General features: G+C 39.1%; 3 protein-coding genes across 8 annotated transcripts; all 3 read right to left on the bottom strand.

Annotated features, from left to right (window-relative positions):
* Window positions 1–311: 311 nt before the first annotated feature.
* On the bottom strand, window positions 312–20,783 carry Pkc53E (Protein C kinase 53E). 6 transcript variants are annotated; one of them, NM_166201.3, is made up of 15 exons: window positions 20,401–20,513; window positions 18,631–19,092; window positions 17,287–17,313; window positions 14,295–14,326; window positions 14,160–14,239; window positions 12,860–12,974; window positions 5,217–5,345; window positions 4,381–4,537; window positions 3,946–4,294; window positions 3,691–3,864; window positions 3,542–3,633; window positions 3,284–3,485; window positions 3,027–3,215; window positions 2,823–2,963; window positions 2,331–2,764 (listed from the first exon to the last, which is right to left on the bottom strand). In NM_166201.3, exons 2-15 carry the CDS (start codon window positions 18,828–18,830, stop codon window positions 2,612–2,614), a joined length of 2,040 nt encoding a protein of 679 aa, NP_725626.1. In that variant the 5' UTR covers window positions 18,831–19,092; window positions 20,401–20,513; the 3' UTR covers window positions 2,331–2,611. The 6 variants fall into 6 exon arrangements, with proteins under 6 accessions (NP_001261035.1, NP_725626.1, NP_001097350.1 ...); NM_001103880.3 differs by lacking the exon at window positions 12,860–12,974 and adding an exon at window positions 8,908–9,019; NM_001259449.1 differs by lacking the exon at window positions 12,860–12,974 and adding an exon at window positions 8,908–9,019 and having other exon boundaries at window positions 20,461–20,513.
* On the bottom strand, window positions 6,443–6,742 carry CG43789 (uncharacterized protein). The gene is made up of 2 exons (NM_001274108.1): window positions 6,647–6,742; window positions 6,443–6,584 (listed from the first exon to the last, which is right to left on the bottom strand). Exons 1-2 carry the CDS (start codon window positions 6,720–6,722, stop codon window positions 6,478–6,480), a joined length of 183 nt encoding a protein of 60 aa, NP_001261037.1. The 5' UTR covers window positions 6,723–6,742; the 3' UTR covers window positions 6,443–6,477.
* On the bottom strand, window positions 7,427–7,841 carry CG43788 (uncharacterized protein). The gene is made up of 2 exons (NM_001274107.1): window positions 7,730–7,841; window positions 7,427–7,665 (listed from the first exon to the last, which is right to left on the bottom strand). Exons 1-2 carry the CDS (start codon window positions 7,812–7,814, stop codon window positions 7,562–7,564), a joined length of 189 nt encoding a protein of 62 aa, NP_001261036.1. The 5' UTR covers window positions 7,815–7,841; the 3' UTR covers window positions 7,427–7,561.
* Window positions 20,784–26,776: the final 5,993 nt, after the last annotated feature.

Raw genomic sequence — 26,776 nt, 5'->3', positions numbered from 1 at the left:
TACGCAATCAATGATAACGCCGCCATGCAAACCCACCTCAACATCAACCTCTTTCTCGGCCGATCCCCCTCTCCCATTATCTTATATAGGTGCTATAGAGGTATATATGACCAGATATCCTGACGTTCTTTTATTTTTTTGTTGCATACTTAGCTGAGCTCCGTGAATTTATGATCTACTGGTTGAGATGTAATTCGAATTTTTGATACCCACGCCTGGATTGTGGCTAAAAAAAAATTTTAAAAAGAATTCTGTTGAAAAACTCTTCAAATGATTATTGAACTACCACCCCAGATAAACATTTTTCATTTACGAGATTCAGATGCATTTAATAGTACTTTTATTTACTTTCGGGTACTCGTACTGTATGTGTGTGGTGTGCCCAAAGCCGTTTGTTTGATTTATTTGAGTTTGTCTCTTTGTTTGGCTTGGCTCAATAAATTATAGATTATATCCAGCCTGGTACTGTGTGTACTCGTAAATGTATATAGTGAATGCACATATGCACAGGCATATAGCACGGACTGACTGTTCGGGTTTTGGGTGGGTGAATTATTCAGACGTAAAAATAGTATTCATTAGTTTAGTTCGGATTTCGGTCGAGAGTTTTGTTTGGAAGTTTTCGCTCTCTCTTTCTCTCGCGTGACATCTTATTATATCTTTTAAGTAATTCACATCGATATTTCATAGATATAATCATGTTAATGTATATGTTTATATATCTATTTAGTTTGTACTAAGTTAATATGCAATTCAAATACATACGTATGAGACTTAGGTTTAAAAAACGACCGTGAAAATGATCAAAATTACATAAATATGTTTTGTAAAAATGTTGACTCTAAATAAAACTGTATGCAGTTAAAGTCCTACCAATATGCTTTTTCAATATGTATATAGTTCGATAATTAAAAATTAATTTTCATTAAATTGTAATATTTTCAATATTTGAACAGACTTGAAAAGTGTTTTCGCTTCCTTCATTTATTTGCCATGAAAGTCATTAAAGTAATTCAGACACACATATACATCTATAGATATATGCTAATTATGCATTACATTTACTTTTTAAAATACGAGCAAATTGATTTATCCCCGCGTTGAACGTTAAGTGCTACTCATCGTGGTTGTGAATCATACTCATCCATCGTGATTTGGATTCGAGTATATCATTTGATCTACCTTGTTGGCTTAGATTACATTTTGATTTCAAATTGGATAGTTAAATTAAACGTTTTAAATGCTTCAAGTTCGGAGTTACACAATTCAATATATTTAAGTTAATAAATATTTATTCATTTTACGTCTCGAATTCACTAGTTTAAACTACTGTTAAGCTTTACCGATTCTGGTTATATGTTAATTCTCATTTAAGTTACTCTGTTGTGCCCTACGCATTTAGCTTGGCTACAAATTCCCCATCGACAGACACATATAATTTTATAATTTCCCTATAGTTACGTAATACGCATAGCCTCGTTTGGCATGAATTCATTTTAGGTTTCTTCTATGAGAGAAAGATAGCTACGAGAGGCACAAAAGCTTAGCTCGGCTGGCGCTAATTTGGAAATCGGTCTAGGCTATATACGATGACTATATATATATAGTTTTACATGCTTATAGTAGATTGTCTTTTCCCATAGTTAAACAGTAGTTGCTAGTTGCTAGATTCCTGCGAAGGTACTAAAGTTTCCGACTCAAGAGCAATCTAACATAGTTTTCCCTTGACTAGGAGCAAACAGTTTTAGTTTTTAGTTTAGGTTTTACAGCTTTAGTGTTAAGTATCATCTAAGCTTAACTTATTGCTATGCAATTTGTTAGTTATGGTACATTGAGACTCTATGCCAGCCATATATATAGACAAGCTATATATACGTGTGTTTGCAATTTTTTCTTTTTTAAATAAAATGTAAAATTAATTTACACGCACATTGATATATTAATGGAATTAAAATGAACTGAATTTTCTATTTTAATATCTTGGGAATATCTTGGGAATGTTGAATGTTCTCCTCCTCGATTTTTCCCTCTTTGGCGAACTCACCTAAACGCGTTTTCGATTTGATCATAATGCCGGGGCTAGCACTACAATCGAATGACGTTTGAATCTGGCCCAAAACTGCTAAGTCTCTCATTTCCTGGCTACATCGAGAAATGGATGGGACCTTTCCATGGTATTTACTATTAAAATCGATTAATTGGCTACAAAAAACACTTAGATGTTGGCTAAATGGAAAATTCACATGCTAAAAGCTCGTTGAAATACTTATTATGAAAATCTTACAGAACTGATCAAAGTTCTATGCAGAGTGATAGATAGGCTACCAAGTATTTGACATGTTGCTTTTATTGCTTTTTTTGTTGGCTTGAGGTAAGGACGTGCCTTTGAACAGTATTCGAATATTCCATAACTAAAGCTCTGTTTCACAGTTTCTAGATCTTAAAATTAACTAAAAACTTAACAATTCAATAAATATAGATACATATAATGGTTGAAAATCAAACAGAAAACTTAACAAAGATTAACAAGATGTCTTTTTAGTAATCAATATCAAAATAGACTTAGGGGACACAACGCGAAGAATGGAAATTAGATCGGATCAGATCGGATCTATGGGCTGAAAACATATTCGGGATTCATGTAGGAGAAGCCAACGAATTCCGACTGATCCAGATTCATCATAAACACCTTGTCCGTGGGCGTCAAGTCTGTTTTCTCTGATGTGAACTGCTTGTCAAAGTTGGACACATCCTTGCGGTGTTTCTGTACAATAATCGGATTACATTAGGCCAAGTCAAAGGTAATTATGCATTTGGCTTACAATTTTCGGCTTAAATGGCGGTTGCACTTCGCGATTTTCGATTTTCTCCCAATCGATGCGTCTGAAAAAGGGATGCAGACGCACATCCTCCTCGCCAGAGGAACCACAACCCAAACGCTTATTTGGCTGCTTAGTTAGGAACTAGATAAACATTTATAATTATAAAAGATAAACTATTCGTTATGTTTGAGCTTGAAAACTTACGCCCTTGCAGGCCTCTTTGGCCTCTTTGCTCAGGCTCTTTGGATAGGACACATTATGATCAGTTATGGCGGCAAACAGCTCCTCCTCATCTTCGCCATCGAAAGGTGGCTGGCCCACTAACATCTCATAAAGCAGTACTCCATAGGCCCACCAGTCCACCGATTTGCCATAGGGCTGATACAGTATTATCTTAATAGAAAGTAAGGAAATTATATATACACTGATTAAAAAATCTATATTTTTCTAAAAAAACATACCTCTGGAGCAATGTAATCAGGTGTACCGCAGAAAGTCTTTGTGGTCTTATCACCCACTATGTTCTCCTTGCACATGCCAAAGTCCGCAATCTTCACATGTCCATCGGCGTCTAGGAGCACATTATCCAGCTTTAGATCTCGATACAGTATGCCCTTGGTATGAAGGAAGAAAAGACCTGCTGCTATTTCAGCGGCATAAAATCTAAAAGCACCACGATAAATAACTGAAGGTATGAAGTATTGCTATTGCACACTTACACGGCCACTGGTTCCTTAAACTTGCCAAACTGTTGGATTTGGAACATCAAATCGCCGCCATTCACATACTCCATTACAAAGAACAAACGGTCCTGTAATAATATGTATAAATTTTATATTCAATTCTTATTCTTTCAAGATATACTCACCATCGTCTGAAAGCAGGAGTGTAATTGGACCAGGAAAGGTGGCTTTTCGCCCAGCGCCAGGACACGCTTTTCGATCATGGTGCACTCGACGTCGTCGTCCTGAATGATCACATCCTTTTTGAGTATCTTAATGGCATACAACTCCTCGCTGCCTTTGCGCTCAGCCAGCAAAACCTAAGGATATCAATCACATCAATCAGTTTAAATAATTAAGCTAAATCTTAGCTTATATATAGCTTAGTTCATGTATCCTACCTTTCCAAATGAGCCCTTGCCGAGAACTTTGATGAAATTAAAGTCCGTGGCCCGGATCATATCCTTTTTGGAAGAAGTATGCGTGTTCGTATCGCTGCGCATTACCATCGGCTTCTTTTGCGATGGTTTCTGCTTGAGCTTCAGTAGGTCCTGCTCATCATCCGCACATGGCACATTGTAGTACTCGCCTTCGTCCTGGGTGAGCAGTTTGAACCAGCCATTGGTTGGGTTCTTGATGATCTCTGAGATTCCGAAGGACAAAGCACCCATAAAGTCATTGCGTGAAGTGCGATCCCAGTCCCACACTTCGATCAGGATGCGTCGATCCTTGTCTTCGGGCTTTAGATCACTAAAAGGACACAGAACAACAAACAATCAACAAAAATCAATAACTAATTAGCAAATATTTAGATTTAATTGGTTTTAAGAACTTACTAAGTGAGTGTCTCATTCCAGACAGGATTTAGGCAAGCCTTAATGGTGCGAGTCTTCTTCTTGGATTGATCCTTGTCATCTGGAATTAGCTTCACCTTCACATAGGGATCGCTCAGTCCGTTTGGGTCCATGGGTATGAGATTGCGACCCTCCTTGACTGAAAAGCAGGACAATGGAATGTGGGCGGTGCAAACAGCTGTGGCATAAGCAGTCAATTAAGACCCATCCCGGTTGAGTGAAAACTCCTCGCACAAAGCAGCTACGGAAATTACGTGAAACATGCTCCTGGGCACGGACAAAGCATTGTGTCCTAGAGGACACCTGCAGAGCAGCTCGTTCCACTCTTTTGTTCTGCAACTGCAGTCTAGCTTAGTATTCATTATGTGGCATTTGCGGCTAACGAAGGAGAACGAATACGGAGAATTTCCTTAAGCGCGCATAATGAATTAATGCAAATCGTAAGCAATTTTCCCCAGGAGCCCAGAGGACTTGCAACTTTCGGCCGTGAAGCAGCTTTCTCCCAGCAGGAAAGGAAACGAAACGAAACGGAACGCAGAGCAATGGATGAATTCAAAAGGCGCAAAGACTGTGGAGAAGATGTAACATTTTAAGCGCGTTGCTTGGAAAACTTTGCGGCTTCTCCGAGCATACAATTTTTTCACTTGCCCCCGCATACATATACATATATATATATTCCGTAAACTTTTCGCCCGCCCACTCGCCTCAAATGCGGGCACAGGGAGAAACGAAATAAAAAACTTAGACTGTGCGGCCATAATTGGTAACAATGCTTAAGCGGCTTAAATGTGTATTCCCCTGGCTTGAGGCCCACTTACTCTGGACAGTTAGCAGATTCTCCTTGACATTGATCTCCAGATAAATGCGACCCCGCCGCTCCGTGTGATCGCATCCGCAAAGGCTGGGCACGTTCTCCTTGCAGCGGGCATGCACGTTCATGTCACATGCTGGGGGGCGTGGGAGAAAATGTTTTTAAATCTCAACTATTGGTCGTTGTAAAGTATAGTGGCGAAGGAGTGGGGGTGTGCTCAAAGAGTTTGGTTAGTGGGATTGATAGGCATATGACTTGGATGTTGAAGTGGAACATAGCACTCGCACACACACACACACACACACACACGTACAGAGGTACAGTCTCGCAAACGCAGCAAATTGAGGTACAGTCGCGCACACATAACTAATGTGTAGTACTTACCTTGTCTGTCGTTGGCAACCAAAGTTTACCTGTCGCGTAATCTGTCATGTAGAGGCACTCTGGCCGACCCAATCAGTAAAAAAAAAACCAAAACCAATTTTCCACCCATCGGTCCCATTAGAGCTTGTTTTTCCCCATTTCACTGCCAGCGGAAATTGACAAACTGCAATGGAAGCTACTCTTCTGACTCTGACAAGTGGCGGCAAGCGTTGAATTGGAAATTATTCGCTTTAATCGAATTGCTATTCATTTTCATGAAATACGTTTTGTTTTCAATTAAAGCACTTGCCACATCATCGGTCATCACAGGGCATCATTCTGTTTTTGGCCGATTGCTTCAGTTTCCTCTCACATATCCGCTTTTCTCGACTTTTCCCTTTGCTCTTCTTTTTCTCTTGGCAACATTCCGCTTTGGTGAAGTGTAAAATTACTTTTGCTCACCGCCCGATACCCTTGAAAGGGTCTTAATTTCATTCGAGCCCCCGCTGCGTATGCGTGATATTTAAGAAACGTTTCACTGGTCGTCCCGGCGGCATGTTGGTCAGCACAGAATGTGCAAAAATGTGTACACAATCGCAAAAAAAAGGGTTCCTTTGGAGTGGTGGAGCGAAATTCACCGAACAGAACAAACACACAGATATGAATGAGTGTGTATTCATATTTGTGGCCTCCATTTTGCATGGTATACATTAATATTCGTTTTCTCCTTGCTTTTTGCACAGTTTGCACTGTTTGTTTTTTGTGAATCAGTAAGCTGTATTTATTAAACATTTAAATGCTGCTCCCTCTTTTATGTTTCTTAAAATATATTTTACTTGTATTTTATTTATATATCAGTTGTTGTTACATCTTCAATTTTCATTTTTGCATTTTATTTACGTACTTCATTTCGGTATGGGACGTTTATATTTGCAAGGAACGCATCTTGTCTGCCTAAAACTTCCAAAGTGTTTATTTACAGTGTAGCAGCGACCTGCTGGACCACAATCAGCTAAAATATTTGTAAGGCTTGTGTGTTAACGCAACTTTTGTTGAAATTGGTAAAACACTTACGGTGAGTGGGAGCAGTGGAGTAATATATCATGGACAGCAAAGAAAGTATAAGAAAAACCATCGAAACCTTATCCATTTTTGTCTAATGCAAGAAATAATTTGAATGTATCTGATTGCTTTATGATAGATGAATTATAGCATGATAATTGCAATTGCCCATATACAGTATACAATTACACCATAAAATTGATTTTTCTTGGCTAACAAACTCGCTTCTATCCCCTTTTTTCGGCCAAAGGGGAAATAAATTAGTTTAGCATTTTCCAATCGATAATTGTTATTTATCGTTATTTATCCATATCTTGTTCTTGTTTTCTTATGCATCTATTGGATGCCTGTTGGCAACTATTTGCAACAGATACACACAGTCCTCTCCCACAAGCTTAAAAAATAATTCAACTGAATATATAAATCAATTAAAAAATCAAAAAAATAATAATTGGCGTATCAGAACGTCTTATGTCTCAAGATTTCAAGTGATAATTAAGTTAACTAATTCAGTTAAAATTCAAATATATTTTAATTAACATATTCTGGTAATAAAACATAGTGAAACCTCCGTCGAACCTGTTGGCTCCTTGCAACAGTCGCAAGCTGAAGCACAACACCCCTTGCCACAATCTGGAAAAAATTAAGACCATGTACGTAGAGCCCACATTCAGTAACCAAATTTAGTTTAATAGAGGTGGACTCTGAGCTCACTGCTTAATAAAAGCGGATGAAACTTTGAGAAACTGTATTTGCTAATCTGGGAAGGCTAACTAAACACCATTCTATATTAAGGTTTCCAATTGACAATACTAATTTAATATATACTGTTCAGGAATAAGTAATACCCAAGAAAAGGATTCAAATGAGAAAGTTTGTGCTTTATATTTCACTAAAACTCATCTCAGTTTGAACTAAGATCTTTAACTACCTCTTGCAGCATTTTTCATTTGGACCGCATTCAGTTGGCGGTGCTATGGCCCTACAGCGATTGCGAACTGATGTACAATACCCGAGGTCATTGCCGCACTCTGAAATATTCATAAGTCCCTATTAGCCGATCCAATTAAACAGATAATATTTAATCATACTGACTCCTAAAGCGCATCTGAGACCAGCCAGATCGGATGCTAAGGAAAAGGATGGCTGCCAGCAGAAAGACCTTCGAAAAGCAATTCATTGTGCAAAGTAAATAACTGAGTTGACTTTGAGTTTGCAAGGGCGTTTTATACCAAGTGGTGTGAAAAATTCGGAATTTGGATTAGCTTCACTCATTCGACAGGGTAATTATATAAATTCCTTCAGATTCCTGTGGTAGTAGCCAACCATTTATTTCAAATAATGCATTATAATAGTTAAACATATGCTAGCGATGAAGCTCATATAACATATTAAATGTCTATTAATTCAATTGTTGATTAAAAGACGATTTTAAAGCCAGAATTGACCACATTTTTAAAATCTTAAATAATTCCCAACATGTTCTTACCATTTATTTTTAATGACACACAATAGGAGAAGCCTAGCAATTCAATTATAAACCAGCTTGCCACTCCACTCACACATTTACATTTGCATCGGTTCAGGTCTTTGTATGTATTTGCTTGGGTCAATGGGTCACAAATCAATTATTTGATTACCCAGAAGTCGAAGTAAAACAATGTAAGACATAATTAGATACATTACTTTTATAAAATTCTACGCTAAATGGAACAAGTATTGCCTAGGCATGGAATCTTAAAGTTAAAAGTCCGCAAATATTTTGTGGGGCCTTTAAAATTAGTAAACATATATTAAGTGGCTTTGCAAACTTGACATGCACTTGCAATAACGTGAAAATTAACAAGTTTTTAAGAATGTCAACGCAAAATGAAAAGAAAGCCAAGTGCAGGCAGCTGGCAAGGCAAATAAAATGGGGGAAATGCGGGAAAAGCTGGTGGAAACTTGTCAGCGACACTCACTACAGCAACAGCAAACAATTCGCCCAAGTGTGCAAAACACTCACCCACACAAACACACTCACACACATACGCACACGCACACTGCAGTGCACTGTGGCAAAGACAAACACAAATACAAGTGCACACTTGAGCGGAAACAAAGCACTGCTAATTGTAAATTGCAACAATCTAAAAACTCTGCGGCAACGCCACCGAAAAATGCAAATGAGTTGAGACACTTTCGGCGTCAAAGCTGGTTATACTATATAGTATAGTATATATATGTATAGTATATATGTGGCTATATATAGGGTACCATTTGGCGGACTTTACCTCGACACTTGAGACCCTTGTGCGTGATGCCGTGCAAAAGGGACCCACAATGATCGCAGAACGTCGGCGACAGGAAGGTGACATTCTGCCATTTGTGGGGCATTTGATGCGCCTGCCCGATTTCGAGTTCGGTTTGGAATTCGAATTGGAAGAGAAAACTAATGGAAAATTAACGCAGGGCATAGGAACAGGTGTTCGATATAGCTATGTACATAACACAGGTGTAATTGCAAATCAACACAAAAGGAGCACAAAACAAAATGGGCTATGGGCTACACAAAATGAGCAACAAGAAGCTGATACAACTAGATACGTTAATAGAGGTGTTTACATAATTACACTTAAAATTGAAGATGAAAATACCTATTTAACTGTCACATGTAAAAAGTGGATAAGATGAGTTCATGTACGTTATGCTAGTTTCGAAGTTTTAAATCAATATTTACGTTGCACTTTTAGTAGTTTATAAAATGGCTTTTAAAAGACGATTGATTAAATTTGAAAACTCGGCAATAGATATTTGAGACCCATAATTAACGGCTTTCATATGCATTCTCAACAGAGTGTTTGCCCCATAAAACTCCGCCCACTTTGGATGTTTATTCTGATGCTTTCCACTGCTGCAGTTTTGCTTTCGTGCTAATGAAATAAACGCGACGTTAATTGAGTTGCAAGTTGGCCGTCACATGTCGCAAACAGCGAAATCAAATGAAAATGGAAGAGGGTTTATGGTGGCAGTGTGATGAGTGGATATATACACAAACATATACATATATGTACATTGCACAGTAGAACATAAGTAACCCGGCGAAGGTTGCAGAGACAAATGCTGCCTAATCCTTTGCAAGGACCTCTTACGCTCACACAAAAAAAAGTATTCTCTCACACGTGACATTGGCGGAAAACTTTAAGGCTATTTCCTTTTGTGGGTGGCTAGTATTTCACCCACACAACCGAGTCGATTGTTGTGTCAGTTTTGCGGTGGGTGCTTCCCCCAGGCAAGGACATTTGATAGCATTATGTGCCTGCATGAGCATCCACTGAGTGGTTCCCCTTATATACTCGGCTTTCCATGCCCGAACTTTTTATTTCGGGGCGCCTTAGCAATTTGTTGTTTGTCTCTGCCAAGGTTCAACAGCTGCTCAGCCATTAATATCCTTTCGCTACCAAAAGACAAACACACACGCTACACAAAGACACACAAACGAACGGCCTTGGCAGAGGCGCAGCGAAAAAAGTTGTTGCATACTTTGGCGGGCATGCTCAAGGCCGCGAGGGTGGGCCTTGTGGGCGGTGGTGGTGGGCCAGTTGTTTGGACAAAATGCAATCGCACTGAAGGTAAACACGTGTGTGTGTATGCGGCCTCCAATTGGAATCGCCTTTGAGTGGCCCTGGATAGCCACAGGTGTTGACATCCGCATCAAGAACCGGACACTGCGGAATTTGGGTTAACTAAAGTGGAACCCCAATGGAATAGGAAATACGTGCCCTGTGGACAGAGACTCCTAGCTTTACTTTGGAAAGACAAAACAAACAAGGATTTTGTTATTTTGTCTGATTACTTAAAAATATACAAGCAGAAAGTGAATTTTCAGTGTACAAAAAGTGTCTTAAAAGCAAATCTCTTCAACTTTGTAAGCCAATTGATATAAAATATGCGTATGCATGCTGTGAACGAAACGAATTTATTTCGGCGAGCATAAAAGTTCAAGCCAATGAAGCTCGACTGTTTGAGATGGTGTTCTTTATTCTTATCATTACGTCACAGTATCTGCCACATGAAAGCATCGTAAACAAACGCCCCGTCAGACATTTCCCAATAAATCTCATGGCCCACGCACAAACACACACACACACACACACGCAGCTAGAATTTCATTTGGCTAACACGCCTCCATTTGATGCCTACTTATGTATTTGCCACGTGCCAGAGCAAAAATTTGTAAAAAATATTTGCAGCGCAAATTTATCACAACATTCCTTGCGTCGCTCTCTGTCACCTAACAAATTTGTGCCCATGCCATCGGGAAATCCTGAAGCCCCACTTTTCCATATCGCTATCATCATCATCATCCTCCTCCAGCGGAATGGCAGCTTCCATCACTCTATTGAACGTAATTTTTTGGTATATAAAAGGTCAACGTACATGGCCATGTATATACTATAACTGCCAGCATATTAACAACTGATGCCCGCCGATAACGAATGGGGTGATTTGGTCGGGGGGTGTTGGCAAATATAAATTGCCATGTCATTTATTCCGACAGGCCAGATAAGAGAAGTTGGGCGGTAATATGGACTAGTAAGTGCGGTTATATCGGCGAGCATCCAGACTGCCATCTGATAGCATTTAATGGGCCTAACTGCATTTGTTTTCAATTTCCGCTTCAAGTACGAAACACAATCACATTGGGCGAACTCTCAATCTGAGGAACAAATCTTGGCTTGGCGAAAATTGATTTGCCTACACCTGTCGCAATAAATTTAATCCGATTTGTTGCAGAAAGGCGACAATAAGGAGTCAAAAGGCACAATCGGAAATGGCAATGTCTAGGTTCATTGGACCGAATTGTATTTCACATACACATGACAGTGGGAAGGAAAAGCCACATTTTGAGTTGTGAGTGATGTGAGTTAAGCATTTTCCATGGGAAAATTCAATTGGAGGTTCCCATGGCAACAGCATCACACTTGGCAGCCCAGCTGAATGTGACATTTGAGTTGCCAATTCTTATTGTCTCTGCAATTGGTGTTTACACTTGACTCGTTCTAATTAAGCCAGTTGCCATGGCTCTCAATTAAGTGCCAGAGCCAGTAACAAGCCACATGGAAGACAGGTTTACAGGATACTGAATAAAAGTGGCAACTCTTTGCTAAAGCAAGGAGTGAGATATTTTGGAGTTATTGAAAAATATGATTGATGATCAATTTACTTAAATGAGTTCACTCTAGCCACTCATTGTCTTTCTGAAATCATATGCATGAACTTTTATCTATCAGCTACAAATTGAAAGCTTTACTTTTTCTATAGTGCGTTAAATCTCTAAGTTTATCTCGTTTTTAGAATTTATTATTCATTTTTTCATATAGAAATACATTAAGTTTACTAAGTTAGCAAACATATTTGCGCAAGCTGCGCTAGCAAATGCACAAAGAATTTCAAACATTTATGCTTTCCCCAGGCCAGGACCTGAAAATCGTTTTATCTGTGGCATTTCCACAATTTGTTAGTGGGCCAAAAAAAAAAAAAAAAAAACACATTAAAATTATATTTATATCACTGGGCAGCTCTGCACACAAAATTCTAAGCAAATGACAAGCATTGTTTGGCAACAAAGTTTGCCCCTCTCACTTTGTCCATTAGAATCCTCCGAGTATCCCTGGCATGTGCATAATTATGCAAATGAATTGGTTGCAGGGGGCGGGGCAAAAGTGGGCGTTAAGGTGGCCGGAAAAGTGGGTTACACGTGGAACACGGAGGAAACTTTCAGTGCGGTTCGGAAACGGAAAAGTGAAGAGCAAGCAAACAAAATACGGTAAAAAAAAAGGAAGTCTTTGCTGGGCGTAACGACATATTTACAAAGGTGCGGCCTGCTTACATGTATGTATATCTGTGTGTTTGTAGGTAAAACAATTTAAATAATTAACTTTTAGGGCCTGCAAAAGTTTCTTTCTCCGTGCTGTTGACCAGGTCAAATTGCGTTTAAAATTTAATTCCCACGCAGACACTCACACACACACACACTCACGCACACATTATCATCATTATTTACACTGTCAGTCGGGTGTTTTTTTTTTTTTTTTTTTTTTTTTTTGGAAAAGGATTAAAAGTTAAGTGAAAGAGAGAAGCGAAAACTTTTGTGGTTAGAGAGATAGAAGTTAGAAGCCGGAGGGGAAAAACACTTATTTGGGTTACAAAAAAGGTTTCTAGCTTTAAGGGGTCAGAGGTTACCTGAGCATTTGAGACCCTGGTGGTAAATGCCATACAGCAGGGACCCACAATGATCGCAGAACGTGGGTCCTGCGTATGTGAATGGCTCGAAATTGTGTTGAGTTTTTGGTGAGTCCTTTGATTGTCAATTCGATTACATTTTATAATATATATATATATACACATATATATATATTTCGTTTGTTGGTTGCAACAATTTCAATTTCGATTGCGGATTCAGTTTGTTTTGTTGTGGTTTTTAAATATATATATTTGGTGCGTGGTTTCGTGACAGCGTGAGTTGGACAGCGAATTGAGTTTTTGGTTTGATTTTGGTGGATGCACACATGGAAAAGAATACAAAACACAAATTTTGTTCTTGGTAAATCAACAGAGCACAATGACAAATTAACAAGTTCGCTGCAAACTTTCGCATTGAAATCATAACAAATGACAGACTCTACATAAGTTCAGTGTAAGTTTGCAACAGATTTTTTATTAACTAAATATATCCCTATTCTGCATTTCCATGTGGGTGGTTCAAGGAAGGCGAATCGAAATTTAAGCTTGGGAAAAAAACTACTTTATTTCATAGCAACCCTTCCCACCCTGAAAGCCAATCCATCTGAGACTCTTTTCTCTATATTTTTCTGCCATATTTTGCCGTCGAGCTATCACAACATTTTTACTTGGACACACAGCTTTACACTTTAAGAAAATTTTAAAGAAAGATACCAGCATTATCTATCTATAAGTTCTATCTGTCTGTAAGTTTATTTATTTGTTTTCTTCTGCGGTAACCCAAGTTTTACTTTTATAAGCACAGGAATCTACGTTTAAAGATATATTCGCATGCTCCTTTTGATTTACATTTTCGTTTAAAATCAAAAGTCTCCCATTTCTTTGCGTGTTGCGGTTTGCCTGAATAAATACACAGCGTAGAGAGATTGCTGTATGCGGAAAAATCCAAATGACATTTTCCATAACCCAGGGGCGAAGGAAAACCCCGGTCGGACAGGGGAAAACATTTCGCATTTTTAGCCCGAGTCTGCTTAGCCGGCAAAGCAAAGTTGACAGGCGAGTCGGGGAAAAAGGACATGACAGCTGGGACTTTTTGGGACAGACGGACGGAGCCCGGCATAACCGAAAATTCAAATGACAGTTTAATTTGACAGAGCCCACAAAGACTAAAAGCAATGCAAATAAGGCACCCTTTCCACTCCACCTTACATGGAAATGCAGTTGGGTGTCGTTATCCTGTGTACATATATATACACGTATATGGTCATCCTATTTAGCATATGTATTGGTGCGCACTTACCGAATCGATGCCCTTATCCTTGCCCGGGCAGATGAAGGTGACATATTCGTGGCACCGCTTGTGCACCACATAGGAGCAAACTGCAACCGGAGAACGGGTTATTCGAAGCTCAAAGTTCACGAGATGAACCCTTACCTTGGCACTGAAATCCTTGCTTTCCGAAGCCCCTGAAAAAAAAACATCGAAACCACAGGGTAAATTCATATTCGTCGGCAAATCGTTACGTTACAGCCATCGCATCAATTAGCATAAATATTTAATTTCCCATTAATCAATATGCTACTCGAAATCGGCAGCCCCATGGGCCGTTTAAAATAATCAATATGAAAATGGTTCGGAAAATGAGTGGATACAACTCAAAATAAACCTTTCACCCTTAGCTCTTTAATTATTTACGTGAATGGTATGTCATCAAATTAAGTTTCAGCGGCGATAATCAATATAATTAATCTATTTTAAATAGTTTGGTATGAAATTTTGGTTTTACAATATGGTCAACTGTTTAATTTCGGAATGAACTATTTTTCATATATGTAACTATTTAAATAAATATTAATATAAATTTGCTGATGGGATTACAGTTAGTTATAGTTATAGTTAGTTATAATGGATAATTATATAGAATAGGCTTTGAGTAAAAGTAAAAAAGGTATGCCTTAAAAACTACATTTCGAATAATGATGATTCTTAATGTTTAAGGTTAATGGTTAAAGTTTGTTTCTTGTCATTAGCTGTTTTGGTGCTTAGGCCAAACATTAAAGACTAAACATTTAAATAGTTAGGTTTTTATTAGGAACGTGACATGCCTATTTCGAATACTTGCCAGCTTAAACTAAAAACTTAAAGCCATTCAGAAAGCCATTTCATTTCTGGGCTACTGGTTAATGGGCCTAACCCGTTGCGGGGCCAAAAGGCCAAAATGGTCACGTGCGAGGCTTCCAGGCTTTCAGGCCAGGCCCAGCCCTAGACCATAAATGACTTGACCACAAACCGCTTTGCCAGTGTGCACTGAGTCCAGTGTGCAATTTGGGACAAGGCAAATTATTCACATGCACGGTGGGAAAACGCACATTTATATACGTACAAGTATAAGTATATATAAATAATAGAAGGAGCAAGTTTGGCCAACTTTTGCAACTGCAGTTGAATAAGTTTCGGCACGAATGGACCTAAAACCCGGTTAAAGTTCGGTCCGTTAAGCTATGGCAAAGTTGATCCGATTAGGTCGTAACCACTTGGACAATTCACACAAATCGGTCAAATCGGCCGATTTGTTATCGCTGCTAACGAGTGCGAAATTGTGGCTCGTTTCATAATTCTATTTGCAGTGCGCATTTTTTCATATTTCAATTTTTAATTTTCACTTATATTTTTTATTTAAATTTAATTCTTCTGTCTGACCAGGTTGTCTGTTTCTGGCTTTTCGCCGCTCTCTGTTTTCCCCCCTTTGGGTATTTCCCGTTTTTTGTTTGCCCATCAAATGAAGTGAAAAAGCAATTTTCCCGCGCCTGCAGTTATACTATGATTCTGTTTTTCCCCCTTTGTCCACTCACAATTATTTTTTTTCACGGCATCTGTTTTTTGTGCATTTCCATTTTTAATTAAGCGCATATTTTCCGACAACGCTGAAAAAGCGGCACAAAGGCACGGGTTTAAGAATGTTTGCTATTTAAGTTAATTAATCAAGCGAAGTGCTCAGTGTGGCCTGTATTTGTCTACTTACTTGCTTATTTTATTTTATTATTCGGAACTACTTAATTTGGTCAAACAAATGGGTAATGAAATAATAATTCTTTCAACCAGTTTTCTTTGTAAGCAAATTGCCATTTGATGGCTCATTTAAATTTGGCATTCACATGAATATCTTATCTTATGCCTTAGTTCAGTTAAAGTTTTCGATTTGTGATGCAGCACTTTTAAAAGCGCTACCAATTTGAATTTGAAAACTGAATTTCCATTTAAAGTTGTTCCCGATGTGATTCCAAGTAAGTGCACTTATCACGAAATCCCTTTGGGTATCACCTTTATCATTTGAAAAATGCAAATTGATATGTTCAGGGTATTTGGAGGTGCTATCTGGAATTTCCATCGTGACCTTTTTGGTTTCCGCCTTATTATGCAAATGACGTGCCGTAAACATGGCAAATGTTTCACCTGCTACCCGCAAAAGAAGGCGGCTGACACTTTGCCACCGCAGGCGCACCACCACCCATCGAGCTACACCCACCCGCCCGCTGGTAGCACCACCCACTTTACGCCCCCCAGTGGCTCAGCTACGTGCTTGCAACGCCTTTTTGCAACACCGAGCGCTCTGTGTGTGTATTTGTGTGTTTGCGTGCCCCCAAAGTCCCCGCACTATTAATTAAAAGTCGAAACCAAGTCTAACAGCCACTGGAGTTGTTAATTAGCTGCAGCACCCCAAAAAAGTGGGCGTTTGCGGCGGGGGGGCGTGGCGTTCTACCTGTTCGCTGGTATGGCTGTCAAAGCGCGTTAATTACGTGTAATAATGATGCAGTGCGCGGAGTTTTTTTGTTTTTTTTTTTTTTTTGTTTGTTTTCCGCTCGTATCGTTTTTTTCTCTGTTTTTTTTTTTTTGGGCGGCTTGTAGCTGGTTGCCAAAATTTCGGTCTTGGCCCCACCCCGATTATGGGCACAGATCGATGATGCTGGCGGCTGGTGGAGCATTTTAAACAGCAATTAATTTAATTATTGCCAAAATGTCTTGGCCGACAATTAGCTAAAGAGCCCAAAGCGATTCGACGAGAGTCACAAGACAAGCGTAATAAATTGGCTTGGTTTTATGCCAGCGACTTGACTTCTATATCCATTCATTAGTCTCTGGCTTTAAATTGTCAACGAAAACGCTCTGGCATTATGACACTTTGCGGCAAGATAGAATGTGTTTGTTTATTAAATATGCATTAATATCACTGGAATTGCTCGTCAAAGTGTCTGTGGTTGGCGGGCAATTCTGGCTGTGAGAGCTGAGTGGCGAATTAATTAATTTGTGTGGGCGAAAGACACTAGAACTTTCATTAATGGAATGATTCTACGCTTCTAACGAGATTCTCTAGCATTACAAAAATGGTTGGCGAATATAGAATATAAATATCCTTTGGAATACCTACATCCATGCATATCCCGACTGATAGCCGCTGTAAAAACCAAATTTCAGTTCAAAACTCATGTCAACAAATAGGAATTCAGCGCAGAAGCACGAATCTGATGTTTCGGAGGTGAATTTAATGCTCATGAAATTGATTTATAAGCCGTGGCGAGGCTGGCAGGCCAGGAAGTGACTACTGGGACCCAGCTGCCAGGACTTCCAGGAGTAAACAGGCTGGCTCCACGCAATTTCAGTTCATTTCTACCTTGCCCTTCTGTTTGTGTTTGCCTTGGGACCAACAATGGATTAAAACCGATTTCGGCAGCCTCACCTGCATTAAATATTACACAGGTTGGCTTTTGTTTTTCTTGGCCTTCTGTAGATTTTGGCTGAAATTTTGGGCCAAAAAGTATCTCAGCGTAATAACTTGACTTGTGTGTTTAAAGCTTTTTGCATATATTAAGGTTAGACTCTAGTTATTTTTATTTAATTTCCTATTTAAAACATTTTTATAGACTTTTCATAGAAATCGAAATGAGTCTGTTCCTCTTTGATTTTCTAGCAATTAGCTTCTATTTGTTTACATACTTTTTGCAAATGATTTTCTCGGAGGTATTTTTACATTTTGCTAAAATGCTCAAATAAGACTTTCTGTATTTCATTTAATTAAAAAACGTAAACATTTTAAATATTTTATGATGAATGTTAAACCATACACACAGTACTATTTTTCTTGCATTTAAGCCAGATTGCTTTCATATTTGTACGCCTATGTGTGCTAAACAACTAAAATCTCAGATTAAATAAGTCTCAGTACGTTATTCATTTTTGAAAATTGAGCTTTGTGAGCTGCCTCCTTGTGTGTTTTTGGTATTTGCTGCTGTGTGTTCCTATTATTTGCCTTATTCCCCCATTGTTTCTACGGCTCGTTCGCCTTGTCAATATACATTTATCGATTCCCGCCACTGATGTTATGTGGACGCATTGCTGGCCATGCTTGGTAGACCCACAAGTGCCGTGGAGGGAAGTGGGGCGTATTCGCATATGGGGATAGCTCTCTCTCTATATGTGCTTGTACACCCGGAGAAAATCATTGGTTCATTCGAATAGTGACCTTACTATGACCTACCCAAACGAAATATATGTATATCTTAAGCCAGCTTGGTACTTTTTCTCAAGTAGATTAGGTCAGGTCATGATAGGATCAATATTCCCTTTGGTCATTTAAAACTTGCACGATCCCGATATATTGGTAATAAATCCATTTAGTTAGTCAAGAGGTAAGCTAGTTTTTCCCCGGGTGTATGCAGTTGGTTCTATAAGAACGATGCATAAAGATGCCACTTTAAGGATGCGAATCACTCACCAGATAAAGTCCTTGCAGTGGGAGCAGAACGTGGGCTGCTTGAAGAACCGGGCGATGAAGCAGTGATCCTTGACATTGAAGACGTTCTTCTTCTTGAGGGCTCCTTTGCGGAGGCGGGACTTCATTTTGTTCTCGCCCACCGCCTCCCCCTCCGCCCCCTGCTGCTGGGGATCCCCGTTGTTATCGCTGCCCTCCGACATTGTTGCTAAATGTTCTTTTTTTTGCTTTTTTTTTCTTCTTGTTGCTTTTTTGTTTATTTGTTGGTGTTTTTTTTTTCTGCACAACGGGTATTTCGCAGCGTTTACAAATCGCAAAGGTTCTTTAACTTGCTCACTTGTTGTTGCCGCATTTGGGTGTTGTTGTTGGTGTTGTTGTTGCTGGTTACGTACTTTTTGCTGGCTTTGTGTTTATTGATTTTCAGTTTTTGTTGTCGGCGTGTTTTTATTAGACATTAAATGCCATCTAACGTTAATAATGGGCGAGAAAGAGAGAGAGAGCAATAATAATAAAACCAAACTGGACTTGAGAATTTCGCTTTAATTTGCCCAAAAGGCGATTTGCATAATTTTATTAATCACTGGCCGCACGTTCGCCGTTTGCTTAATTATTTTTCACTCGCGTCCGGCGCATCGATTTCAATTGATTTTTCTCATAACAAGTGCAGCAATTAAACAAAAACTCAAGCACATGTCATCCGCGACAAACAAGCTCATAATTAGCATTAATTTTAATGCCTCAACGGTTGAATATACAAAAGAATTTCCGAAGGGGTTTTGGGTGGTTAGGTGAATGGGGCACCTTTTCGGCGGAACATGGGCCAAATAATAACTGGCAAATAATATAATTTTTCCCAGCTTGTTGAATGAGAGGCGCAGAAAAAATGAAAAATCGAAAAAAATGTGACGAAGATTGAGCGCGCGTGCAAATAAAAAAGCGATGTGCAAACGAAATAATTTTTATTTCAATGTTTTGCTTTTGTTTTTCAGCTTTATTGAAATATTTGCAACGCCAATTTTTGTGTGCTTCGCTAACAGACACGTTCTTGCTGGCCACTGCTCTCACCTGTGCAGGTGGGCCCACTTGGGATACGATGGTGCCATACCCTGTAAACATAAGCAGTCGGCTCGGTGGCTTACTAATGCAAACACTCAAATAATTTGATTTAATTCAGCTATAACATGATAACACTCTGAGAATTTTAAAATAAATAAATCCTTAGTCAATTTAGTCCCAATTTAAGCTTTAATTATATCAAGAAATGTTGGCTAATTGCAAAATAATTGGTTCAACTCAATCAATGAACTAATTGAAACATTTTAAAGCAAGAACATTTTCATCTATCCAAGATGTACATTTAATTATCTAATCAGCAGTAAGTACAACTCTATTGCTACCCTGCATACAACATATTCAGCATTGATTGCAACCGCAAACTAAACCACAAAAAGGACAATTCAGGACTCGACTGAAACTCTGTGTTAGCAAAACTATCATAGTCTTTGTGAGCGAAATGCAACAGTTACTATCATTTCCGAACGACTTGCGTTAGCGCGTTTTTTTCTTCTTCTCCATTTGTGGAACACATTTCCCTTCACGTTTTCATGTCACTTTTTTGTGCTTAATGGCCATAATGGCTATGACTGCTTTTTCGTTATTATCCCGAGGGGTATTATTAGAATTCCTTGTGGTTAATAGTGCTTTGAATTTGGTAGTAACTTGTCTAGTTTCAAGCACTTGTTCATAACGACATGTGGCGTTTATTTTGTTTACTTTTTGACCGATGACTTAGTGTGATTGGTCTTATTTAGACTACGGCTACACTACACGCACGGGCTGCGAAAATGCGAGGAGCAACTGCCTTTGCTGGCGAACCGAAACGTAGTGAGCGTGCGAGCATTTTCACACGAGCGGAAAATCCATGTCCATGGACTGTGGTGAATTTCCCATCTGTTGCCGTCTCCCTCTTTCTCGCTCTCCGGGTTACACAAGATTTCTTCTCGCACGCACTAACACTCACACACATCTGTTGTTGTTGTTATTGCTGGAAAATGTAGGGGCAGTTTATCCCCAGCTTTTCACTTCGGCCTCCTGGCACTGCGAATTTGTATCGCTTTCCCGGCACGTGCGCTTCGCTCGAGACACAAACACGTTCTGACCAACTGGCACTGGCCGTCTTTTCTGGAGCGCCATATTCGTAGCGAGCTTTTGGGCGCACTGTTAGCCAAAAGCAACAGCGCTGTTAACGCTCATTTGCATTGCGGCCAACTGATTAACATAAGTAAACCCATAGCGATCCGAAACGTCAGACCCTGGAGCACCGATGACGCTCTTGGCCGCTAATTGATCCGACTGAACGAAACTTGTTAAATGGCCACGATCCAGCCGGTTTTGGGCCGAGTTTGCAAAGGCTGCTCTAGCCATTCGATTGCGTTGAACAAGAAGTGATTTGATCTATAAATGGAATCCCCCTCGTGGCTGATCGGATTGTGAGATAGGGAAATTAGTATATACTTATCAATTTGAATGGCTCTCAACTTTCTAACAACTTTAGCGAATAAAATTGAATCTCAAGACTTCAATGATTAATATAAAACTCAAGATGTTAATGAAATGAAACAAAGGCCTTTATGAAAATAGCAATGTATATTTTGCATAAGCTTATATGTCTAAAGCAAACTCTGATAAGATAACAAATATTCCATTTACCATAATAATTTCATTTTAAGCTTTAATTGCCTTGACGCATTTATCACATTATTGCGAAACACTGATTGACGCGCCTTATAAATACTGTTGCGCCTCATAAAAAGTAGATAACTATCCAAGCCCTAAAAAAAGGCAACTCAATGCAAAAAATTATTGTATCAAAAACATGGAAAATTCTCTGGAATTATGGACTATTTAATTATATGTGGAATTTTAAAATTTTGTTCGGGTATCAAGCTATAAGGTTATATATTTTATTTTATTAATGTTGCTAAATCGACGTTATCATAAAATAACTTTGGAATTCGATGTAGGAATCTAAAAAAAAGGTTGAGCATGATGATTCGTTTCTTATCTCGTCACTTCTCACTTCGTAACTAATCGACCTAATTTACCACTTAATACCTTATTGTTCCAATGCTCCCAAGCCCGTTTATATATGCCCCAAACTGGAGGAGTGGATATTAATTCGCGCTGGGGCGGATCTTGGCTTACATCTGCCTAACCGCAACCTTCGCCGCGGTTAACTGTTACCCACTACCTGTTACGTGCCACATGCCCCTGCCTTTAGCCACTTGGCTTTGGTGGCACATCTGATAGCCAAGTGTCACGTTTCGCGGCCCGACTTAAAATCAAGCTGGGGCGTTGCTACGAAACGAATCGAATCGAGAGCGCAGCTAATGCAATAATTATTTATCTGCTTTAGAGACACGGACAGACCATAAACTATCACAACATTTTCGCTTTTCGGTTTGTCGAGCGGTTTGGCTCTAATAGAAAGACCAAATATTTGGGCGGGCAAATAAATAACCACTGCACATATACGCTAGCCCAAAATTGGAGATAAAATATTGTGGTAAAATCACATTGCCAATCGCTGCGAAAACCATTTGCCAGTCGACATGTAAATGGCCATGTTGAAAGCCATCGGAATTCGGTTGCATAGATAGAACACCAAATATATTATACGGTAGATACTATAGCTGATAGTGTTGGCGGCACTCGGCCAAGTAGATAGTAATTTATGAATAATTCGCTTTGGATATCACAAAACACTGGGTCATAAATTTCAATTGCAAGCGGGGCAATTAAAATCCATTGAAATGTTTTCTCGGCGGGAAACCATATTAAAAAACATACGGCATTTCGGGTATGATAGTTGTAAACAAGCTTGTTGGAATGGTTAGTATTATACAGGGTATTCAACAGTCGGCGCTTATCTCATTCCTGACTCAAAAACCTTTTCGACACTTTGCTTAACTTATGCCGGACCGGAAATGCTGACAAAACTTAGTATCTATAAGTATATATGAATAGGAAACACTTTGCTTACAACAAATGAAAAAATATCACAGGGTAATTGTGAGTGCGATTCCAGCATAGTTGGATGTCAATAAATTATATCGACACTCTGCTAATTTCTGGAAATCTTTTCAAGTGCACTTAGCCCACATCCGAACACTTTGTAAGAGTCTCATGTGCGGTGGCTGCTGTAAACTTAAACCTGCGAAATCATCTTAAAATCGATTCGAGTTGTTTGAATGGTAATTTCCAATCAGAATGCCATACTTTCACTCAGCTGCTCTCCTTTTTCTTCTGATTTATTTTTATTTATTTATTTATTTTTTGCCCTCTGGGCGATGTTGTGACGTCGCTTTTGTTATTCCCTGTGTTGGGCGGCTTTTCCCGCTTTCGAGAGCTTTGTGCAGCTTTAATTTTCTTTATCAGCACAAACTGAGCATTTTTCACACGCACAGAAAACACGGAAAAGCGGCATAAACGACAAAAAACAGACAAATTTCAATTAAAAGCGTGGGCAGTGGCACAATGGGCGTGTCACTCACGCATAATTGACGCAAATTGTGGCAATCAAGCCAACAATCAAAGTAACAAAGCCAATCTTATCGCACATTTCACCACTGATGGTGATTAACGATTTGTTTATTTTAAGTTATGCAAATGTATACGAATTTTAATTGAAATTTCATTACGCTATTGTTGTTTTTATTAATAAATTATAATATTGGGTCAACTGTTATTTCTAATCGCCTGGTAAGCATAGGGATATTAGATTATTATTTGAAAATATTAATTAAAATAATTGCTTGTTTTGTTGTTTCTGCAGCATTTACATATTTCACGCTCTGTGCACCTAAACTCATTTAAATTTATCTATATCACTTTATTCAAATGCGGAAGAACCAATTGATTCCGTTGCGATTTTATATTTGAAAATTCCAGCTGTTGTCCAAACAATTAAACTGCCACTGAGAGTTAACATTCGTTTTTATTTTTCTCGTTTCCCGCTTTGGTTATATTTTTCGGCACTTTTCAATCGGTAGCGAAAAGCCGATGGCCGCTTGCCTTTTGCTGCAGAAAAAAAAAATCGCTGCCGGCGGCGACCCGTTCAGTCGAACTTTTGGACTGGCCGCGCACTCGTATCTCTCAGATACATTTCGCGTCTGTCTGGCCCACAAATGCGATCGCAGTCGCGTCGCAGCCGCTTTTGGATGTCGGAAAGTGGTGAATTTTCCACCGATCAGGCCCACTGTGCAGCCGGCAACGATCGGTTTTTGTTTGCGTCTTAATTGATCGCAATGGTGGGGAGGTGGTCCATTGGAAATGCTGATCCATTCGGTGCACAAGGAAAAAATTCACAAAAATTCAACATTAATTGCAATCATTACTTTTAATTACGCCTGGCCGACGGATATTAAACTGCCGTTTTAGTTTCTGGCTTATTTAGATGATATTTTTATGGATTGTCTTTTCCGTATGTCAACACTAAAAATTACACGTTGTTCACATTTGAATATCGCAAGTGAATAATGTTTTGTAATTAAACATTTTAGCAGATGAGGTGATTATAGTATTAATATAATATATTCTTATAAACGTGTTATAAGATGAATATTCTTAGCATGCCATTAAAAACTTATATCTGCATAAATATTGTTAAGCGTGATATAAAGAAATATGTGATACTAATAATGAATTATGTTAGTCGGTAAAATATAGTATCAAATTAAAATAAACAACCTTTAATAATCAATAAACTTAAACATTAAATTAACTTTAACTGAAAAATGTAATACAATTTCGCTTGACACTCCAGAATTGCATATAAGATCTAACCACTTTTCCAATGATTTAATTTTCTTTCACTGATATAGAGCATTTTCCAATCGACTTGCGCTGAGTTGTGTACGCCCCGTTTTCGTCTGACTTTGCGAGAATTTATTGCATTTTCTTATTACGTTCAATTTGGACCGCTGCCGCCACAGTGGTTCAGTATTTCAGTGGTTCTGGGAACATGTCCGCCGATCTCTCGGATGCGCGGCTAATTGCATCTTGGCCCGCTCCCCACCTGGATAACAATAAAGTGATTTTAAATGCATGTTTTTCTTTTTTTTTTTTGGTGCGTTGGCTTCGCTGTTTTCCTTTCGGTTTTCGGCCTCGCACAGATGTGCAAATGCAAATGTATCTCGGCATCTGCATGCGTTCCCATTCACCTCTTTTTGCCGCTGGCCGAGCGCCAAAATCCATGAAGTGGTTTGGTGGTACAAAAAATAACAACCTATCCCAATTCGACGATACGGGCACGTCATCATCATGGTGATTGTCAAGGTCTTGTGCCTAAATAAAAAAAGGGGGGCTCCATGCGGAATACATACATGCAAATGAAATCTCTTTACTCACTGTATTTTTATCTCCCTGCGCACATTAATGCCATTGGATGGGGGGCAAAGTGTTGCTGCCGTTTGATAGCTCGTTTTTTTTTTCATGGAGTACAGATTGCCGAGTTCGCGTGCAGAGTTATCAGCTAAAAAAGCAGCTTCATGTAAATAAAAAGTATTGGCTATAAATAATTCAACGGAATTCATTCAGCGTGCCCAATTCGCCTTGGGACATTTTCGTACATATTCGATGGATTGGTGTGTTTCGAATTGGGGATCCAAGGAATTGGTTTCAATGAGTTCTTTGATTTTGCACGTAATTTTGTGTGTGTTTTTTTTGTGGGACATACTTTTGGGGCTGGGCATAAAATGCTTTGGCAGCAAGTGGACATTTTCACAAATGGTGGCAAATATTTACATAGAAATTGCTCAACAACAAACTGAACAAATTCAAAAAGTTTGTAAACATAGCATATTTGGGGTAGCATATGGATGTCATTAATTAAATGGTTCATTTTAAAGTTTTCCCGCCTTGTCTGAAGTCGAAACTTAAAGATAAAGCAATTTAATGAAAAATGCTGACTCCTTACAATGTTCTTTTTTTTTATGTTTTGTATGTCTAAACTTGTCAGTTTCCAGAAAGTTTTCTGAACTTTCGCATCGCTGGCAGGCACGACTTTTAGTCTCTTTTTTAATTAAAAGGCATTTAAGGGTGTAAATATGGTTAGACACTTTTAAGTAAATTGTATTTGTACCTAATAATCTTATTTTATTTATAAATAAATTTATAAATCATAAATACATTTTATTTTACGGACGGCATGACTTGCATTTCGCAGAAGCACATCTATTTCTGAAGTGTCCTGCTGAACAAAGTTCACCACGGATCCATTCATGAGTTCCTGGTTAAGTTTGGCATGTGTCCCCGCCATCAACGCGCGTGTCCTCCACCCACTTGGCACCACCCCACATCCAGTTCGCACAATCCGCAGTGGCAGTTGCAGGGGCAGGGGCAGGTGCAGGGGCACAAAGAGCAAGCGTTGAAGCCACTTGCCCCGACCAGAAACTGGCTAGAACAATGGACTTTGGCTCCCTCATTGGCATGAATGGTTAAAGTGGGCCTGGGTTCTGTGGGCACAGAGATGGAGCAGCAACAATCGAACTGCGGGCAACCAAAGGCCGCCGCCGCTATTGTTGCCATGCGGATGACACTTTGGACTCCTGTATGTGGCAGGTCCTGGCGCTTTTTCCAGCTGCAAATGCCCAAGAAGATGCTGCTGATGCCGCTGATAATGAGGAATGCGGAATGGGGCAAAAGGACAGCTGAGTGTTCCTGGAATGAAGCATAATCAACTGGATGTGGGTCAACTTTGAGCCAGAAACAATGACTGTGAAACTTTGGATTTAATTGGAATTAAGAAGGAGTGCTTCAATTACGCCATTCCAGGAAAACATCTCTAGAAAACTCAGGTTCATCATCAGTTGGTGGACTAATTAACTGGCATCAATCATCATGGTAAAAGGTTTAGGTAAGCATTAATTTGAGTTAATTCTATAATGCCGTAATTGGTACAGTCAGGCTCACACACTTGGCCTAATGATATCGCCTTCGTAGGGGAATGTCCCCTTATGATTGATTCCGACTAAGAGCAACAACTTTTTCAATCATAATTACTATAAGCTTGCAAAGTACTTCATATGACTGTCCCTCAAAAAATGAATCGGAGCTTTATCGCAGGTTTACCTGTCGTCCGGTAATTGAG

Source organism: Drosophila melanogaster, chromosome 2R (assembly GCF_000001215.4).
Source record: "Drosophila melanogaster chromosome 2R".
Lineage (NCBI taxonomy): Eukaryota > Metazoa > Arthropoda > Insecta > Diptera > Drosophilidae > Drosophila > Drosophila melanogaster.
This window is presented reverse-complemented; position numbering and strand designations above follow the sequence as displayed.

Coding starts and splice junctions, on each gene's coding strand:
- Pkc53E (NM_166201.3), bottom strand. CDS start 18,830: ATGTCGGAGGGCAGCGATAACAACGGGGATCCCCAGCAGCAGGGGGCG. Junction 14,240..14,294: donor GCAAGGATTTCAGTGCCAAG/GTAAGGGTTCAT, acceptor CTCCGGTTGCAG/TTTGCTCCTATGTGGTGCAC. Junction 4,295..4,380: donor TGGAATGAGACACTCACTTA/GTAAGTTCTTAA, acceptor GTGTCCTTTTAG/TGATCTAAAGCCCGAAGACA.
- CG43789 (NM_001274108.1), bottom strand. CDS start 6,722: ATGGATAAGGTTTCGATGGTTTTTCTTATACTTTCTTTGCTGTCCATG. Junction 6,585..6,646: donor CTCCACTGCTCCCACTCACC/GTAAGTGTTTTA, acceptor CAAATATTTTAG/CTGATTGTGGTCCAGCAGGT.
- CG43788 (NM_001274107.1), bottom strand. CDS start 7,814: ATGAATTGCTTTTCGAAGGTCTTTCTGCTGGCAGCCATCCTTTTCCTT. Junction 7,666..7,729: donor GTCTCAGATGCGCTTTAGGA/GTCAGTATGATT, acceptor TGAATATTTCAG/AGTGCGGCAATGACCTCGGG.